This window comes from Watersipora subatra, chromosome 11 (assembly GCF_963576615.1).
Source record: "Watersipora subatra chromosome 11, tzWatSuba1.1, whole genome shotgun sequence".
In the NCBI taxonomy this organism is placed as follows: Eukaryota; Metazoa; Bryozoa; class Gymnolaemata; order Cheilostomatida; family Watersiporidae; genus Watersipora; species Watersipora subatra.
In genome coordinates, this window is record NC_088718.1 from 41,210,523 (window position 1) to 41,231,041 (window position 20,519).

Here is a 20,519-nt window from a genome sequence, read left to right on the forward strand (position 1 = left end):
TAAATGTCGTTATAAAATTCCATTCTACAGTATTCTATATTCAACTATAGTCCTAGCAGCGTATGCTTAGAGATTCAAAAATGAATTCTAGCAAGTTTACTTTTAACTGTAACTTTGGAGTAATAGAGAGCCCAATTAGCCAAGATGTCTACGCTGTCCTCAGCTACCCAAGAGCATGCGAAACAGAAACATATGACAAGCTTCACTAATAAGCACCTGCAGGCACTATCAATCTAATGTAATATACGGACAAAAATATGCTAACAAAGCCCTCAATCAGGTGTCAAATGGAGGAGAGAGACATTATGCTGAGCACAACAAAATACAACAACAATGATTGTTGGTCACCATGATTCATGACTAAGCCATTTCAGAGTCACATAACTAAGGTGTTAGCTGGAGTTGTTTTCTTCTGCTGACAATGATTAGCTTGTCCAATCGCATAGCAATATTTTACAGCGCGCACATAATAACCATAGGTGTTGCTGCAAATTTATACACAAATTTTAACACCCAATTATACACAACGAAGAAACAAACATGTATGCTATTTACAAATATTCTGCATGTCTCAAACAGCTGACTAGGATAGCGAAAATAACATAGTCATACAAGTACCTGGGAGGGAGCTGTCATAGAGGAGGAGCTGCTGTAATCCAATGCTGATGACAGTAAGAACAGTTTTTAACAGAGGAGAATCTTTAAGGAACAGAGTGAGAATGGTGTGCCCGGCAGCCTTTTGTTCTGACACCACCTTACCTGCAATGAGCCAACTAAATATTACAACGACAGCAGGTACACAGTAACAATTTTAACAACAGTAACACAACAGTAACAGTCATTTTAACACAGTAACAATAGTACACAGACATTATACAACTGAAATTGAATAAAAATGCAATATATACAGCCGATGAATTGTCCAGCAACAACGCTGTTCCTAGCACCGAAAATGTTTGCCATTCCATTACAAATTTATAAAAATTGTTTTAATGAATATAAACAAGTAGAATCTCACAAATACAGTCGTCTTGGAAAGGTGAAAAAGAAAACACAAGCAAGATTACAAATGGGAGATAAATGTGAAAAAAAAATGTGAGAGGCAAATGTGAAAAACAAATGTGAAAAATAATCTTATGAAATCTACAAGAAGTCAGAGTTTACTAAAATTAAGGAGTGAATGGTGAGGAGGACATGTCATTACCTGAAGGAAGTTCCACTAGATGATCCACAAAGTTCTCTGGCTCTACCTCGTGTGCTTGCAGTAACTTGTGTAAAATGGAAAGAGCACCTGCAGCCACTTGCCACTGTAAAGCATTCAAATAGATACTAGTAGCACGCTATAAATACAGAATTGTCCACTGCCTGATCAAAGTACTGCAAAGGAAACCAGCCAACCACTATCTCGGCCGGACTCTCAGCAGCCTAGCCGGCCACAGTCCTATCCGGTCGGCAAGAAGACAGCTTGGACCTGCTGGGTCACGAGAAAGATAGCTTGCCCCTACCAGCCCGGAAAGACAAGCGATTAGCCGAACACTGGACAGACTGCCCAGCTCCTGTGAAGAAGTAGGTGGGACCTACCGTATACAGTAAAAGAGAGAGGCCAAGGACGATCAGAGCATGGGAAGCCACAAAGCTGAACAGTTGTTTTGCTATTGCAAGCTTTATGTTGTACAAATATATTTATTAAAGTACATTATCTTATTGCTTAACCAAGTGGCTGGTTCTACAGTGAGTGGAGAAGTGAAGGGTTTCTGTGGTCCCTTTACAGCATTACAATTCTATAAAAAATAATAGGTCTTCACGCACACAGCCTACCAAATAAACACAATCAAATTTTAGACTCGACACTGATAGTTTTTATACCTACACTTCATAACAAACAGGAAATTGATACTTAGAAAGCTGTATTGCATAAGATCTGTGTGCACTATTTTATTTAACAAACGCAACAGCTAAATCTATAAAATAATCACTTTATTATCTATACTACTGAATGCCTGACATTGCATGGGTAATAAAAAAGGATTTTGCATGGAAAATTAATTTTTAATTAACTGTTACTATTCTAACTTGTAAATGAAAGTATTTGTCAATTATTGTGTGTCCAGTCGATGTACGAGTATAATTTGAATATTCAAAAAGCTTGAGGCATAGCTAAAACAAATTATTATAAAACATTCCTCAATTTTTATGCTACACATTCATTCAAGATTTAAAACAATTTATAAACAGTGGCAGGTAATATAGCTGCCATTGGCTAAGTTTCTTTACCCGATCCATTTGAGTGACTTAAGCTAGTAACTTGAGCTAATATTCTAATATTTACTATAATAAGAGCCATGATTGTCCGAAGCCAGCTAAGAGTCGTTGGGAAAAAAATGTCACCTCACGGGAATCAAACATGTACATTCAGGTTGTGAAGCCAAGTGCACTACCACTAAGCCACTACCACATTATTGTACTTATAATCGTTAAGCCTCATGATCTCTCATGACATCATGATCTTCAACCATGCTAGTATTATTAAGTGTACAATTATTCCATGACATGGCAAGGCGGCCTTGCGGCGTAGTGGTTATCGCACCTGTCTACGAAATCAGAGTTACTAAGTTTAATTCTAGTGCGTAGTGGCTTTTGCATTACTATAGCTTTATCGCTATAACTGACATATAAATGACAGACCAACCAACAGAGATTTATATATAGACTAATAAATACAATTTTGTCAATGTGTCTGTCTGTTTGTCTGCGTTTTGACATACATTGTTTTGGCTGATTTCATCCATACTCAACTTGCATAAGCTCCGTGTCTTCCGCCAAGCAACTAAAAATATTTAACTTCAAAATTCCATCTGGTTTCTGAGAACCCACCTGCGGGTGATCTGATGGGCAATGAAAGAAACCCCGTGTACCACCGGGCTTACTACTAGCTAGTATATAACAATGGGGGCTCAGAATCTCCCACGGGAGTATTAACATAACAAGCTTTTGAACTTTCTAGTGCCTGGTCTCTGTCCGACTATTAGAACTCATTCTAAATCTAATATCGGGCCATTAATAGCTTTTCACTTACTTTCTCTGAACTCTTTTTGTAACCCCGGCTGTTAAATTTAAGTAGCACATCGTTGATGATAAATATGAGGTAAGGCTGAAAGCCGGGAGCCCTGTAACCGGCCCCTAGCGATTCAGGGGGGTTGCCAGAACTCTCACAGAGATTGCTGAGCAACTGTAGAAATGCCCGGACCATAGGATATGTCTCTAGTCTGGACTCCACGTTCTCCAACTCAGTGACCAGCCCTCCGGCGGGCTTTGCAGAGAACCCGTGACTAGTTGTGGTGACCAGTAGCTAAACAATATAAAACTTTATAGGGTCATGCTTAGAGTTCAGTGAAAAGCTGCAGGAATGAAGCAAAAATCTGGCAAATAACAAAATTTGTCAAAAAGACTATACTGTGTCACATTGGTTCCATTGTCTCGATAGTAGCACAACTACGAGACGCACCTGAGATACCTCCAGAGCCTGCCAAAGAGGACTTGCACACTCTGGGCTCTTAGCTAATGATGCTAAGGCTAAGAGGATCTCCGCTTTCAGAGATATGGGGACGCTGCAGCCAACCAACCCGAACAGCACGACTGAGGGTAACCAAAGCTGAGACTCCATGAGAGCACACCTCACCTCTGTGCTCTGTAACATGAAGCATGGCACATACACCAGCAATGAATAGGTTACAAAAAGGATAAGACAGAGCCTTGTTAAGGTGAACAATCACAGCTCTCTCCTTTTCTTCTAAGTGTTTAGCCATTTTTGCAGGGAAAATTTAGTGAAAAAAAATACCTCAACCGCACACTGAATTTGTACTACCAAAAATTTTTTCATTGACGAAATAATCCTATCACTCGCTACGTTATGTCTTCCCCCGCGTTAAAGATGAACTTAAACAAAATTCAGGCAGATTTTGTCAGAAAGTATCAGCATCTTTCTATCATTTGTGATTGTTTTTGCTGTTTGAGGTGATCTGAGTGCCAGGATGTTTCAAGATTAAAATCAACAAAACTTGATCACAGTTAAAACAAAGGGGTGGTCGCAGTGGAGGAAGGGGTACATGACAGAAAATAATTCAGAATCACTGCCTTGAGATCTATACAGAAACTTGAAGTTACAAAGCTATGCGAAAACTCACATTTCAACCTTTACATTTTCTAAGTATTAAATTTATAATATGAAAAATGACAGATACATATCGCATATAACTTTTATCAAACTTGAACTACAACCTTTTCAGCAACCATAGTGATAAGTTTGCAGACAGCGATGAGACCAGATAATTCTTGCTCCGTGATGTCACGTATGATGGGGGCACGAGAGGAAAGGTGTGCTCCTTCCAGCTCCTTGCTGCTCACATCCTGTCTTAGGGTAGTAAAGTACTGGTTGAGAGAGGCGAACACGTGATCCCATGAAACTAGGCTGGCCTGATCGCCTGGATATAACACATGAGCTGAGCGTGTGAAGAAAGTGCTGACCATTTGAGTTTACAAAGATGTATCCACAAGCTGGGAGTACAGAGAACAGCTTTCATCAAATTATTTGTTCAGACTGACCAGTCATACAGCATGCAGTATATGCTAACTGGTATTGACCATTAGCTAATAGCTGCTAGCTTTGATAATGATGCCAAAACTAGTTATGGGACAACTAGCTCTGAGACTACTAGCTATGGGACAGCAAGCTCTGATGCTACTAGCTATAGGACAACTAGCTCTGAGACTACTAGCTATGGGACAGCAAGCTCTGATACTACTAGCTATAGGACAATTAGCTCTAATACTACTAGCTATGGGACAGCAAGCTCTGATGCTACTAGCTATAGGACAACTAGCTCTGAGACTACTAGCTATGGGACAGCAAGCTCTGATACTACTAGCTATAGGACAACTAGCTCTAAGACTGCTGCTGCCAATGCAATGTAACCTCTATTTACAAAATTGATCCGTTTTGAAGCCATTTCGCAAACAGAAATATTTATAAGTAGAAATGGATTATATCATATAAATTCCCCTACAAAGCTTGAACATATACATATATAATTCTTAAGCTCCATGGGTAGTTCAGTTTGTCCAGCTATAGCTTTTAAAATAATTGAATGAAGAATCTGTACGCAGAAGATTTTCTGGTTAGCCAGGCAAATGCCTTACCAATTTAGCTAAGCGAAATTGATGGATTTTTTGGGCGATATATTTCGCTACGAGGAAAAATACGCTACCGCTCTCCATTACAATGCAACGTAATTTTATACTTGATCTCCTGTCAGAGCAAGTAGTTAGCTCTTATAAATAAGCTTATTCAAATTAGCCATAGGTAATGTGCCAAGCTAATAGCAAGTGGCAGGCAACTACATTACCCCTAATTGTTTATAAGCTGATTTTTAATACCCGTGCAACGGCGGGCATTCCACCAGAGCATAATACAGTGAAACTCGGATAAATCGCCCTCGGATATATCGAACACATGGTTAACTCGAATAGATTTGCTTGGTCCGTTCCCACGCAATGATAAATGGCTTTAGATAACTCGACCGAAACTCCGTTAACCCGAACAGTTTTGTGCCAAACGGCTACCGAGACGGTTGTTACTATCGCTTTAGAATATCACTTTATTCCAAGCCATAGAGATAAACATCGACTTTTAGTAGTTCTTAGGCCTCGTTATTACCAACATCGGCAAATATTTTCATTAACGACTTTTCTAAAGGTTTGCAAAAATCAAATTTTACCAAACATCCGCTTAGCGATAAGCCCTCCGAATGCAAGAAAAGCGAGGTAAAATTTGGATAACTTTAAAGTAATATCGGCAAAATTGATAATGGGTTTTTAATAGTAAAGCAGTTTTGTAATAACTGACTTACTGCAAAATTGATCTTGGTTAAAACGCTAGGTAGAAAAATACGCATGTATTTTTTCTGAGCGTTTTAACCGCGATCAAGTTGTGCCAATTTTAATCTGAGAACGTCCTGGCAGTCACATCACCTAAAGCAACAAACAAATCTCAAGTGATAAAAAAATATCTATACTTTCTGATTAAAAATATTTAAAACTTCACACGAGAGACCCTTTAACTTGCAACAAGCAATCTATGCTTTTGATTGATATATAGTTTGTATATGTACATGTATCTACTGATAAATACGTGCACTTATGACTGTCCTGATAACTTGAACGCTCTAATAACTCGAACACTTTTGCTCGGTCCCTTGAAGTTTGAGTTATCCGTGTTTCACTGTATTTGTATAAATTATAAATACATGCAATAGTTAAAGCCCATAACAAATACATGTTAGAATTATATTACCACATACTAATAGAAAAATTACACATGGAAAGAAAAACAGAGAAATAACAAATACAAATTATGAAAGGTATGTTTGTTTACCTTTGGTGTCGGTCATTTATATGAGACTAAGTGAAAATTGCGAAGAATGGGAGGATGTAGAGGAGTGATCGGAATAAAGGTTTTAACAATGTTAATAGAAAGATTTATTTTTATTGGCACAATCTGAAAAACTACATGTCATCAAATGGGAAACATAAAACTTGAACGGCTAGAAAGTGAAGTTGTCCTACTTTGTAGGGGATATACATGTATGATAACTTTAAATTATAAAACCAAAGAAAATGAAACTCTCGTTGTTTACTAACTTTCGCTAGCAAATTACTCTTTCGTAAATCGAAGTGAAATTTTTTACCAAAACACCTTTTGTGGCTTCGAAATTTCGTATGTAGTCTTTCATAAGTTGAGGTTTCACTATATTAGCTACTCTCTTACTCCTAGTACTAGTAGTCCTACTACTAATATCACTGATAACATTTTACTACTGCTACTGTTAATCCTGCTACTACTGTTACTACTGCTAGCTCCGACACCACAGTTACCTTCAGGAGACGGATAGGAGATGATGGAAAAGGCTGATGGATTATATTTACGAGTTACTGTCAGCAGTCAAACCTAGCACCTAGCTGGTGTCATTGCTGCAAAACTGAACCGCTTTGACAACAGAGCGATTCATGGTGGAAAAAAGGCTGCTTTCAACGCCTTGACATGGTTACATAGAGCCAATGTTTAAATAGTGGGAAAGAATGAACCTTGATAAGAGTTGCTGAGTAGTTTTAGTTGGAACGACTATATCATTTGTGACGTTCCAAATCCATAAAGTGACAACTGGTAATTCCAGAAATGTGCACTGCCTAGTTACTAAAAAGAACTGATAGGAGCTAAATTATTGCAAATATTCAAACTCAATTTCCCAATCTTTACTATAATAGTCCGCCATCTGTCTGCGTGAAGGCATGTTTAAAGGTTAAGAAAAAAAGAACGGTTTCAGTAAAAGTCGAACTAGTGACATTGGGTATAGTAGGCCAATGAGCTACCAACTGTACCAACCAACTGCCTTACCACATTTTGTTTGGAATAATTGTGCACATAGATATTACACCTGATGATCTCTCACGGCACACAGGACTGGCAGGGTACTAGTAAGAAGCAATTTAGACAATTTCCAAATGCAAATCGCAGTTCATTATAACAACTTTTTAGTAAAACTACTAAATCTATAGACATGATCAATTTATTATTAGTATACAGCTTTATATACAATATAACAACTTTATATATAATAACTTTATATACAATAGTATACAATTTAGTATTAGTGTATACCCTAAAGGGCATACTCGGGATGAGGCATGGGAGTATTAACAGAACAAGTTGTAAACTCTCTAATGTTTGATCCATGTTTAATGTGTTAAATCAACATAATGATACTGAATTTAACACAATGAGCTGCTTTTTATCGACTGTCAAATATTCGATGAGTGAAACGTTATTTCTGTGCATTTAAGCAGGTCATATGAATATACACATATTTAAACAAAGAATCACTGATTATATTTATCTTCACGCCTATTTCATGCAGCCAAGACAAAATATCCTGAGGATGTAACCCGAGGATTGCGTAAAGCATGACATGACCTTCCCATATGTATATTTATAAAAGTATTAAAGGTTGACTTGCAACAAAATTCACATTACAGTTATTTGGTATCAAAAGATTCACCATGCCTTACTCTGTTGTGTTGTAGCTGCCAAATACGTGGAAATGTGATTACAAGCTCTTAAAAGCTCAAAAACGAAAAGCCGCCGTAGATTGGAATCTCTTTATTTCTCTGACGTTGTCATTACATTTGGTTATTGTTTTGTCACCTGATGTTCTCGCGTGAATTGAAAGGCCAATAAAAGGCTCGATATAAAACTTCTCGCAACACAAGTTTATGACAAACACTTCGGGTTTTACCGAAGTCCCCATATTGAATATAGATGGTCGCTACTTTACAGTTTTGTTTCGGTTTGGTCTAATCGGCAAGTCGTAATCTGATCATGTGACCCAATACTTCGCAAATAATTTCTGCAGCACTTTTCGATTATCACATATGACGAACAGGCTCGTCATGATTATCAGACAATGATATGTACTCCTTCAAGCTAAGGCTAAAAAATTAAACAAATTTTTACGGTAAGTTATAAGATATCACTGCTAAAAGTAACAGCATTAAAATGACAATAAAACAGACGCGTAAGAACAATAGGCATGGTTTTATTGAATGCGTGAATTATATTTGTGAAATATTTCGACGAATAAGGTTGCATGAAAGTATAAACAGAAACCACCTAACACAGCTACGTCACATTTGAGCCGTTTTGGAAAGAGAATCCAAACTACGGCGGTCTCGTGTAGCTGCAATTAACTGTTCGTTTTTTAGCCTTTAAGAGCTTGTAATCACATTTCCACATATTTTGCACCTACAACACAACAGAGTAAGACATGGTGAATCTTTTGATATCAAATAACTGTGATGTGAATTTTGTTGCAAGTCAACCTTTAAAAAAATTAAATATTGATAAAATCCCTAGGGATTCATAATGTTAACTAAAAACTGCCAAATCGTCAAACTGCTACAGCTAAAACTCCGCAATCCTGACCTTCGGAGAATAATGATCAGCAACAACATAGAGAAAAACACAAAAAATGTATGCTATTAATAAGTTTTTAAAAAACTATGATACGTTGACAATCAGTTCATAGCCATCGGAATCAGAATCGCATCGGTGTAATGAAGATCCGTCAACATATCGAATATCTAGGAACTGGTTTAATGGACAGACGTATTATTGCAGCATTCTGTACAAAAAGGATCATGTGACCGAAGTTTAGCGAACTCTCACAAAACGGAAGGACAAAAATGATACCGCCTAAGAAATAATACGATTTTAAATGCCTTAGCTTTTAGTTTGTTCTAGAAGAAAAGACTAAGCATGTTGCTTTGGACTTAAAATTTGTTACACTATAAATTGTTGTTTATGCTGTGACTGCATGTCAACTTACACTCGTGTACGGATGTTTGTTGCCTTGGTCGACATACCAACACACGATTGAGCTCCTGACGGATTGTAATCCAATACTTAACAAATGTGACAATAAAACAGCCTTGAAACTGCATCAAAATCATTTTGTATAAAGTATTGCAATATTTCAACCAACAACGAGAGGGATTTGAAGTAGAGGGAATGCATTTAATCCCTTAAACCACCTTGTAGTTGTTCTCTCCTGACCATAGAGTATACCAATGACTTCTTACCATTAGCCTTGAGAATGTTATAGCAGTTGATGGCTCCAGAGCAGCTTGAACTAAGACCAGTTAGCATACCAAGATACGTTACGAAGAGCGGAGGTGGTACCAACTCTCCAGCAAGCCTCAAGAATTTGTGGAGTGAGATCTGCAAAAGAGATATTAGAAGCTCCGGTTTGGGACTACAAAACATATCTACACAATCCAAAAAGCATGCTTGGCAAAGCATTGCTGTAAAACAATTATTTTTTTGTATTGTTTTTCGTAAAGATCATTCGACTGAATGATGGTTTGCAGCAATAAAGCGATGAATATGAGATTATTACACAGATCACAATGACAGGTTTGGTGTCTAAGTAATCTATTAGTCAGTTATTCTATTGACCACTTTACAGTTACTTTCAAAGTCAATAGAAGCAATTACTAAAATACACTCTTCCACGGATGAACACCAGAATGACAAACAACAGCATAAGAGCACTGGCCTACTTTCTGATCCCTAATTGACCTGCTGACCTTTAAACCCATAACAGTTTTAATAAATATAATTATCAGTTTTTAAGAATAATACTAGGCAGAGTTTTGACAGCATTCCTTTTGACAACTAAATCTATAACTACCAAAAAGCATACTCCGATTAAACTAATTTTGCAAACTATAAGAATGCCCATGCCACTTCAACTAAGCATAGTCATTTATCGTTCCAACGAGATTTGTTTGACATGTTTTAACTTGTATAAATATATAACTATGTAACAGTGGGATAGTTTAAAAAGGGTGCGGAAATTAATATATGGAATTAGAAATAGTGATGGGCGACTCCTTCACAATATGAATTCGCATGAATCCATGTGAATTACATTCCAAACTCACATGCAGCGAATGACGTTTGTCTCTTCGAAAAGTTTCAAGCGCTGACTACTGATAAAATTAATTTCAAACACAATTTATTAACTTTATTCCGTATGAATGTTTTCATGATCGAAAAAAAATTAAATTACAACTCGAGCAACACCAAACTGCCAGTTTGATTTCAAATAGACGTTAAAAACACCCGAGTATTGTGATACTCATCAAGTGATAATAGCATATACAAGTGATAAATACATCTCTAATAAATAGACTAGGCTCTAACCTGCTTAGGTGGGGGTGGTCTAGCTACGCACCAGTATTCTTCGGAAAGGTCATATCGATTCTGCTCCATGGAGTAGAACTCACCAATCTGTGTGAAAGCGTAAAGGGATATTTTAAAATTTAGAAATATGACTTGCGAGTCACTAGGACAACAACTTGGAGCAGGTACTTGAAGCCAATCCATGATATTAGCTGTAACAGGTGCCAAGAGGATGATAGCCTGAGCAGGTGCTATTCACAGCACCAAACAGATAAAGGCTGGTACACGGTATATCACCATACATCGGGAATGTCACCTCGGTGATAATTTATCGACTATGTACTATGTGCACAGTAAACCGATAGCATCGCTTAGACAACGCGAATATGTCGGGAAGCCTCGCAGCTGTCAAACTTTTCCGATATTTTGCCAAGCATTCACGATAGTCTGTGCGATGTGTCCCACTTCGGCGATGGTGATTGGCTGTCGCGAATTGCTTAGTTTATATTATCTTCATGATAGTTACTGCGGGGCTAGTATTTCAGCGACCATATTTTGTAATGAGAACAATGTGTCACTATTCACCATTGTAAATGCGGAGAGGTTTGTGATAGTGTGAACATTGTTATTACAAATGATCACCGATATTTTATGAGATTACCGTTGTCACACTACGAAATAGTACGACCAGCCTTATTAACTGGAGCGGACATCAGTAGAACCGAGGCAAACTCAGTAATAAATGATACCAACAGGTCAGTAGCAAAACCAGGAACTACCAACCAGATGCAAGAGCTGTTCAAAGTCTTTCCTGAGATTGCTTGGTGGTTCCCTGCCATTTTGCTGGTGGTGCAGAAGAATTCTGGCGCTGTCATCACCGATGTCTCTAAGTTCCTTGACCTTAAAACAAACAACTGATGAATGCAATGACCACCCGCATGCTTCGGCATATGCCTTGGAGTAGCAAATATTTGCGCAACGATAAACCAGAAACCAGCTAACATTTACAGAATAGCATTTATCGCTATATGCTGTGAAACCTCTATACAAATTTGTAGGAACAGATAACTCCAATCCTTCTGATGACAGTAAAAGTCAGACTGTAGTAGAAAATACTTCTATTACAGCAATATGAAAAAGATATAGTCATCAACTCATTACATAGCAACGTAATAAATAAACAATAGAAGATCTGATAACACTGGTATGACTAAAATAAGCAGTTTACCTTGAATGGCATCTGAACCAGGAAGGTAGTTATCATATCATGCATCTTCCTCATATAAAACTCATCCTGCAATAGAGTGAGCCATGAATTTATTCAGGACAAGAAAAACTGTTCAGACGAATAACTAATATCATTCATAGCAGAACCACTGGCTAAAGGGTGCCTTCTTTTAAGGTTGACAAGGTCATACCATTCTGTTAACTGGCTCTGTATAGTTATTTATATATAATTATTATTAGCCATTACCCTTCCACCTGTTCACTTTTTCTGACACAAAACAAAGGATAAATATTGGCACTAAGAATAGATATTGATGCCATTTTGCCGAGGCATCGGAATGCTAGTGGAAGATAAGGTGCTCGATTAGCTCAGTTGGTTGAGTGTCACTATAATATGCTGCGTGCCATGGGTGTCAGCCCCATATTGGTCAACCTTTTAGTCATCTATTTAAATGCGTGTGCAGAATTTTGTGACTGCGTGAAATTTGGCACAATTAAAATAATCGCTATGGTAACACAAAAATAAAAGGCTTTGACATTTGTGCTGCACTTTATCATTTCTGACAATTGAATATTGATTCAAAAATCACATTTTATTGACAACGAATTTGTGAGCCATCTTTAATGAAGCTGGTTTCAGATAGAAGGAATCAGAAGAGAAAGTTTTATTCCTTCCGCGTAATATCAAATATTACATATATTATTTCTCATTTATCAATAACTAAGGCTTATAAATGAGGAGAGCAGTAGCTATCAACCAAATAAACCTCGGTGCTTGTCTTTTGGTCTTTTTGCTAAACCCTGTGTCCAGTTATAGCAATTGAATTCTAGCAATAAAACATCCGCATGACACTGGATTTGATCTCAAGACCTCCAGATCTACAGGCGACAATATTAACCATTAAACTATACGGAACACAATGGATTGATTGGACAAATAGTCATTACATTGGTTAAGACATTAGTCTAAAGTGTCTAGCCTGTGAATCAGAAGTTATAGTGAAGTTTCAAAAATATCTATTGATGGTGACAGGAAGGGGAGCTAATGAATTGCTGGTTCTGCTGATTTAGGAAAGGTAGAATAGTCAACTGCAGTTACCTCAGCAGAGCGACCTAACGAAAACTCATCGTGTACCTCAATCAAGGAAAAAACTCTGCAACTCGTCAAAATTGAAAACCGAATGCCTTACACGTAAACCAATCGCTATCTCCATATGTGTAGGGAATTGACAAGTACCTGAAATTTTCCTTTTTAGCAATTCCTTTCCAAAAAACAATTTACAGTGAAATCGGATAAAAAAATCTGACGATGGAGAAATGTATCCAACATAGAGAAAAAGCAAAGCTTGACTCGCTTGAAAATAGATAACTCGGACTAATAAAAATTTGTTCACCTTTCAGTTCATGCAATTGTAGATGTTGTTATTCGTAAAGTTCAATATTCACCTTAAATATACAACACTAAAAACCCTGCTGCTTTCAACCCCAATATAATCTTCAGATTATAAACTTTTTACCCAACACAAACATGTGATAATTTACTATAACAAGATTTTAAAATAAAAGCAGAAACTTTTCATTTAAAAAGAGTGTGTTCATGTTGGTGCAAAACTGTCCAACTGAATACAACATGTTGCCTCCCCTGAAAATGCACTATTGTACAGCTGCTGGATTTACCTCTCCTGTAAAGCCTGGGGAACTAAGGACAGAATCTGTAAGGAATTTGAAGACTTGTCCAAGGAATGCTGACTCTATAAGATCATCATCTTCTTCACAGCACTGCGCTGCCTCAGAAGGAATAAGGGGGTGCTGAGCGGCCACACGTAGTGTCAGCGACCAAGCAAACTGTATGACAGCGTGAAGGCCTGTTAATAAAAGAATGAGATGTGACGAGCTAACCTTATCACACACCAAACTAATCTCAGGTAAATTTGGCAGGCAAGTCGATGAAACGGGAGCTTTATCTGTAAATTCAATATGTATACTAGATATACTGGTTGGGTATGTGTAAGTACTGCAATAATATTAAAAGCAATCAGAAAACTACTCAGCACTGTAGAGAATGGCCCAACAAATAAAAGCGAATTGTGAAGTGTGTCTCCGTTATCACTCCCTATGTCCAATACATATCTGCGCGATGAATTGTGAAGAAATATAATATAATTATGCATCAAGTATAATTAACGTAAAACCTCTAAAACCAAAAATTTGAATGCCATGGCGCTATATTTTTCAACCCTTCCCCTATAATAGTGAATACTTATTAGAAGTGATGTTCAAATAGAGGGTAACGCTGTATTTTTCAACTAGCTCGTCAGAATGTATAGGAAGATAAATTTAACCCTTTTACAGGCGAAGCGCTGCTAATGTTGCCTATATTTGGCACGCTCATTCGGGCGACATTAAAATCGTTGGCCTCTGAAATTTTGCTAAACCGTCTTTCATGTAAGTCAATGTATCCGACCGACTTAAACAAAGAACTACCTTGGGTAAAAAATATTAGCCGGATACAGTTATTAATTATTTCGATGGTGTTGCTTTCAAAGTTTTAAAGATAAAACTGTGAAGCCTGGGAGTAAGAAAACGGACTTCGGTATGTCATAACAATGGCTGCTATTACGGCGTACGCCGTTCATGAAGACTAGTCTCATCCTTCATCGAACCGCTTTCAAGTCATCAGGTCATATTGCAAACCACATTAGGGACGAATCTGAAGATAACGGATATGATTTAGACTTGAGTGACTGGGAATCAGAGTGTTGTTCTGATGATTGTGACAATCGATCTTCTCAAGTACATTAACACTAAAATCATGGCAACCATTACAGCAACAATGAAAGAATTAATTGTTATTGATTTACCCAAGTCATTATAAGTACTATTTTAAGGACACTTCCACTGATCACTTTCTATTATGGGTACATAAAGATCAAAGAATGTCAAAGTGGTGGTCAAACAGAGATGGCATTCTGTTTGACACAAGTTGGCGCTGTATTTTTCTGAAATGGCGTTCTATCAGAGGTGGCGTTCAAAGAGAGGTGTTACGGTATATACTATGCATAGTTGTATTTAAACTACAGAGCACTCCAGATTACGATGACCCTGTAATTACGATTTTTCTAACCGTACTATGTCACACACTGTTTTTTCATTCCAACCATATGACATTTTTTGTCATACGATATCAACAGCAATTTCTCTCGAAATCAAAACTTTGCAGATGGTGTGCTGAATATGTCGAGATAACGAAGATGGCGACATCCTATTCGCCGAAATCACTCTCACAATGTCTGAAAGAGATACTGTGAAGTTCTTAAAACTTCACTTATAAAAAGCGGCAACAACTGTGCTGACTAGAAGAGAATAAGGCTTCTACTGGTGATGCTTTAATTGTGTAACTTTATTACTATATGTATCTAACATCAGCATCTGCCGTGAAGTCTGTAATAGACGATATTAAGATAAAACTACAAGTTAACCTTGATAGAATTAAATGCAATTACATGATATAATTAGCACAATAATAAAACGTATGAATGAATGTATGATTTAAGCCAAATAATAACAATAATATTCAAGAAAGTATAGAAATATGCATATGCGGTTGACTGACCTTTTGCCTCCAATGTCAGGCACATTGTTGAATATAAGCTGAATATAGAATAATGAAATATGATCGAAGCAAAATATTGATATGTTGATTGCATGAAGGCAAACAGTAAACTAACTAAGAAAGAGCAAAAACTGCTGATCTGGTTGTACGGTGTTGTGACATGGTGTTTTCTCTAAATTTTATTGGTGTGTGTTACATCCGGCCATATCTATGAATCAATTGGGACCGGACACGCCACGCCACAAAGGTCAGGGGTTGGCTTGACCACCCACTGGCAGCAATAAAAAATGAGGACAAAGGCATGACGTCTGTGGAGCCATCTCAGGTCAAATATTTCCTTCACACTCCCACCTTAATTTTGGCGAAATTAACCAGATCGAAAAGTTGTAAGAATATTGTACTACTGCTACAGTTGAGATATTATAGCTACTAAACTACTACTATATGCTATAATAGACTATCTATATTACCATGTGCACCACTGCTCACAACTAGTCTCGTTTTGCAGGGAGGAGAAGCACCAGTTTTTGAACTGGCCTTTCCAGTACAGAAGCTGCCTCCATTTGTTTCCCCTTCCTATCTAGCATCCTATTCGTGAGACGAATCTTTACACGCCTCACAAGATTATCTTTCCCTGGGAAAGTTTCCTCGATCACCCCTGTCCGCCATTGATTCCTGGGAGTGTTGTCATCGGTCAGCAAAACAATGTCACCTTCGACTAGATTCTGGCACTTGCTTTGCCATTTTTGGCGAGTGTCTAGTGTGCAAAGATAGTCTACCTTCCATTGTTCCCAAAATATGTTTGCGAATTGCTGTACCTTCCGCCATTGTTTTCTGTCATAGATTTCTTGGTTGTCAAAGTCTCCTGGCGTGGTTGATAAGGTTTGAGGTTTGGCTGTCAAAAGGTGATTTGGAGTGATAAATGTTTCTGATGGGTTGGTTAAATTGTCGGTCGCCAGTGGTCGACTATTGACTGTATACATCGCTTCATAGAAGGCGGTTCGAAGGCTGGGGGTGTCTAATCTTCCTTTGAAGGTTTGTGTCATACCATTTAGCACAGCCTTGACAGTTTTGATGCTCCGCTCCCACAGGCCTCCTGTGTGACTAGCAGAGGGAGCGTTGAACTTGAATTTGATCATGTCATCTTTGTGTTCAGAGGCAATTTTTCGAAGTGCAAAGGTAGCTACTCTTGGTGAAGAGGTAGCTCCAAACAAGTGACGTGTCATCCTATATTCCACGATCTGTTCTGTGGCGTCGTCTATCCACAGAAACCGCAAGAAATCGCGGTGTTCTGGTGCTACGATGAAGTTATGGAACATTTTCTGCACGTCACATGACAGTGCTATAGTATTCTGGTGAAACCTTTGTAAGATTCCCATTAAGTTGTTCATCTGATCTGGTCCAATCAGCAATAACTCATTAAACGACTTGCCCATATATTTTGCGCTAGCGTCGAAAACGATGCGCAGTTTTTTCTTCTTGGGATGGTACACTCCGAAATGAGGAATGTACCATGTTTCCTTATCTTTGGTGTTGCTGGGTGCTAACTCAGCATGTTTGTCGGAGATCAACTCTTTCATGAAAGTGCAGTATTCTCCTTTGTATGCCTCGTCCTTCCTGAAACGTTTTAGCAACTGTTCAAATCGTCTTTCAGCTTGTATCTTATTATTGGGAAGCTGTGGTTCTTCCTTAAAGGGCAATGGCAGACTAACAGATCCGTTTTCCAATTTTGTCAGCCCATCATTTAACAACTCTAAAAACTTCATATCATTTTGTGACGTCCTGGACAGATTGTGTTCTTCTTTGCTGAGAGCTGTGGTGTGCACATGCTGAACATGATTGCACTCAGAGACTTGACCACATAGCGTCCAGCCGAACAATGTTTTGATTGCAAAGGGTAGGCCGTCGGCGCCTGAGATTGTTTCTCTCGGCATGAGTGCCTGTGAGCAATCAGTGCCAATAAGTAGTGCAACAGGAATGTCGAGCTTTGGAGGTAGATTTCTTTCTATTGACCTAAGGTGTGGCATATTTCGTACATGGTTCCTGTTTGGAATCTGTGCCTTATTGCATGGTATATCATCCTGCTCATAAGCTGATATCTTTAGCTGTTCAAGGTTGGCAGCTCCAAAGCCTTTCAACAGTAAATTATAGCGCTTCAGTCTTTTTGTCGTCTCTCCGTTTAGTGTGCGAATTGTCACATCTTCTTGGGTATAAGTGGGAGTTATTTTCTCGGCTATATCTTTGCTGATGAAACTGGCATCTGACTGGCTATCTAACAGCGCGTATACTAGCTCTTGTTTGTTGTTATGTGTAACAAAGACGGGCACAATCATACTGAGGAGCTTCTGTGACTGTTGCTTTATTGCATTGGCATTTAGTGCCTTGGGTTTGCTATCAGTTCTCTCATTCGAATCATCTTTCTTGTCTGCGCTTGAACCTTTTGTGTCATTTTCAGCTGTAGACTCGTCTCGGGGAATGAAATGAAAGGCTGTTGGATGAGTGTTGTGGCATGTGTTACATGTCACATTACTTTTGCATTCATTCTTGTAGTGACCTGAGGTTAAACATCGGAAGCATAGTTTATTTTCAGTAACAAAGCTACACTTATCCTTGTAAGGTAGTTTGGTAAGTGATCGGCACTCGGTAGTTTTGTGTCCTCCTTTTTTGCAATACAAACAATTTGTGGCGGCTTGAGTGCTAGTTTGATGCGCGTTGATTTGGCTTGTTTTGGCTGGAGCTTCACCGAATTGCCTTTTGCCTTTTGAGGCACCTTCTGAGCTTCTCTGACCTTGTCGCGTTTTATGCTGATAGGCGTCTGCCGAGTCATTCTTTCCTTTGTGGTTTGCAGATTCTCCAGATTCTCGCATGGAGTTGTTACTTACTTTAGCTTGAAAAGCTACAAAGGATGCGTATTTAGAAAAAGGCGGGAAGCCTTGCTTTTCTTCTTCTTCTGTTACGATTGTCAGCCAGCGGTTAGCAACCCATTCGGGCAGGCATTTGATAAACTTTTTGTTTTCTCTTTTGTCGCTCAAGACCTTCAGACTGTTGAGGGATGACTGTGCTGCTACACACTGCTTTAGAAATATAGAGTACTTTTTCAGAGCATCCTTGTCAAACTTGCCAATTTTAGGCCAGCTTTCTAGTTTGTCACGAAAGCCGTCTTCTACAAGATCGGGCCTTCCAAACTCCTCATCCAAGGTTTGCAAGGCTTCTTGGTAGGCATCTTCCGTCTGTAGGCGGAAGTATCCACTTATTGTTTCTTTAGCTTCACCGTCGACGTATTTTCTGAGCCTATGGAGCTTCTCTATTGGCGATCCAGCCCTTGCACCAATTAGATAATTGTAGGCTACACGCCAGTCCGCGTATTGTAGTGGGTCACCTGTGAATACTCCAGGCTCAGGTGGGGCAATCAGTGATATGTGCATGTGATCTGTTATTGCTTTGGCTACTTCAGCCGGGTGTGATTCTGTCATTGAACTTTGATAAGGTGAGCCGTTGGGAACATAAGGATTTGGTTTCGTCACAAGTGATGGTGTTTTGGGTATGAACGCCTGAGCACTCGGTGTTGAGATTATAGGTGCACCTGCCTGTGGTGCGTGTAAAGGTGCTGCATATGCAGGCACTGTCTGTGTTGGTTGAACGTGTGTGGGCGATGTATGTGTTTGCTGTACATGTGTTGATACTGTGGGCATGAGTGCTGCATGTGCTAATTCTACCGGTGGAGATGCTGCAGATGTGGGTACTGTATTTGTTTGTAGTTCTCGTGTAGAAGCTGCGAGTGTTGATCGTACATGTGGGGGCGCTGCAAGTGTGGACACTGTACTTGCTTGTTGTACTTGTGCAGGCGCTGCATGTGTGGACACTGTGCTTGCTTGTTGTACTTGTGCAGTCACTGCATGTGCTGAAGTGTGGATGCTAGGTGAGCTAAAGCGTCGCATATCTACTGGGGAAGTTGTCTGCTGTTGCAACAAGGTTTGCATGCGTGCTCTACGGGCTTCCATCATGGCTGTCATTACCTTCATATCCTCTTCTAACTTCCTTCTTGATTCTTCTACGGCTTGTTCTAATTCCTGTACTCTTCTTTCTTCCTCTCTATCGTGCATTTCCTCCTCCCTTCTCCTAGCACCGTACTCGAACATAATGCTTACATCAGCCCTGTACTGTTCATAGAGCGCTGTTACATTTACATCAGGTTGAACTTCTGATACTTTCTGTAGTTCATTAAATTGGGAGTGAATAACTGCTGTGTTTTTATCTAAATCTGTGAGAAAAGCTTCAACAGTTTGATAAAGCTGACTGTCAGCATGTCTCAAAAACTCTTCATTTTTGTGTAGTTGTTCACTCATGTTTTGAAGGAGTGAGTGCGACAATTCTAAACATCTATTTTCCCTGGCTTTTAAAGACAGCTTTGTTTCGCGCTGCGAGCGTCGTTGCTGGTCAGCGCCTACTATACTATCTGCAGCATCACTAGCGCTTTCTGGATTTTCATCTAACAATTCGCTTTGACTAACGACAGCAACTAATATTTCACTTTGACCAGAGTCATCAATTTGCTCAGTGTTTTGGCTTGGCTCACTGAGTTGATCTGAATCAAGACCATTACCAGACATTTTAGCTGATTAGCACTGCCTAATTGCTATTAGATAAGAATGCTGTACTATTACAGCCAAACTTCAATAACTCAATAACTAGCACTGTCTACTTCCTGCAAAGGTGGTTGTAAACAAATGTGTATGATACACGCTATTGTGAGCTTGTTTTAGTCAAACAGAGCTATATCTCATATCTTAACCAACTGATGGGCTAATGAGTGACCAGTGAACAATGCCTAATGCACTATTGTCGTCTGATTAAAAGCTATCCTACTTAATGGAAAATTAACCT

General features: G+C 38.7%; 1 protein-coding gene across 1 annotated transcript in view; it reads right to left on the reverse strand.

Moving 5' to 3' along the window:
- The window catches only part of LOC137408828 (nuclear pore complex protein Nup205-like), a 70,170-nt gene that overhangs the window by 30,846 nt on the left and 18,805 nt on the right, over positions 1-20,519 (reverse strand). Inside the window, exons 9-18 of the mRNA XM_068095408.1 lie at positions 13,700-13,887; positions 12,024-12,089; positions 11,579-11,695; positions 10,817-10,903; positions 9,691-9,829; positions 4,279-4,481; positions 3,506-3,688; positions 3,077-3,349; positions 1,205-1,307; positions 619-759 (exon numbers count right to left, since the gene is read on the reverse strand). Coding sequence (XP_067951509.1) covers positions 619-759; positions 1,205-1,307; positions 3,077-3,349; positions 3,506-3,688; positions 4,279-4,481; positions 9,691-9,829; positions 10,817-10,903; positions 11,579-11,695; positions 12,024-12,089; positions 13,700-13,887 — 1,500 coding nt within the window. The remainder of the gene's footprint in view (positions 1-618; positions 760-1,204; positions 1,308-3,076; positions 3,350-3,505; positions 3,689-4,278; positions 4,482-9,690; positions 9,830-10,816; positions 10,904-11,578; positions 11,696-12,023; positions 12,090-13,699; positions 13,888-20,519) is intronic.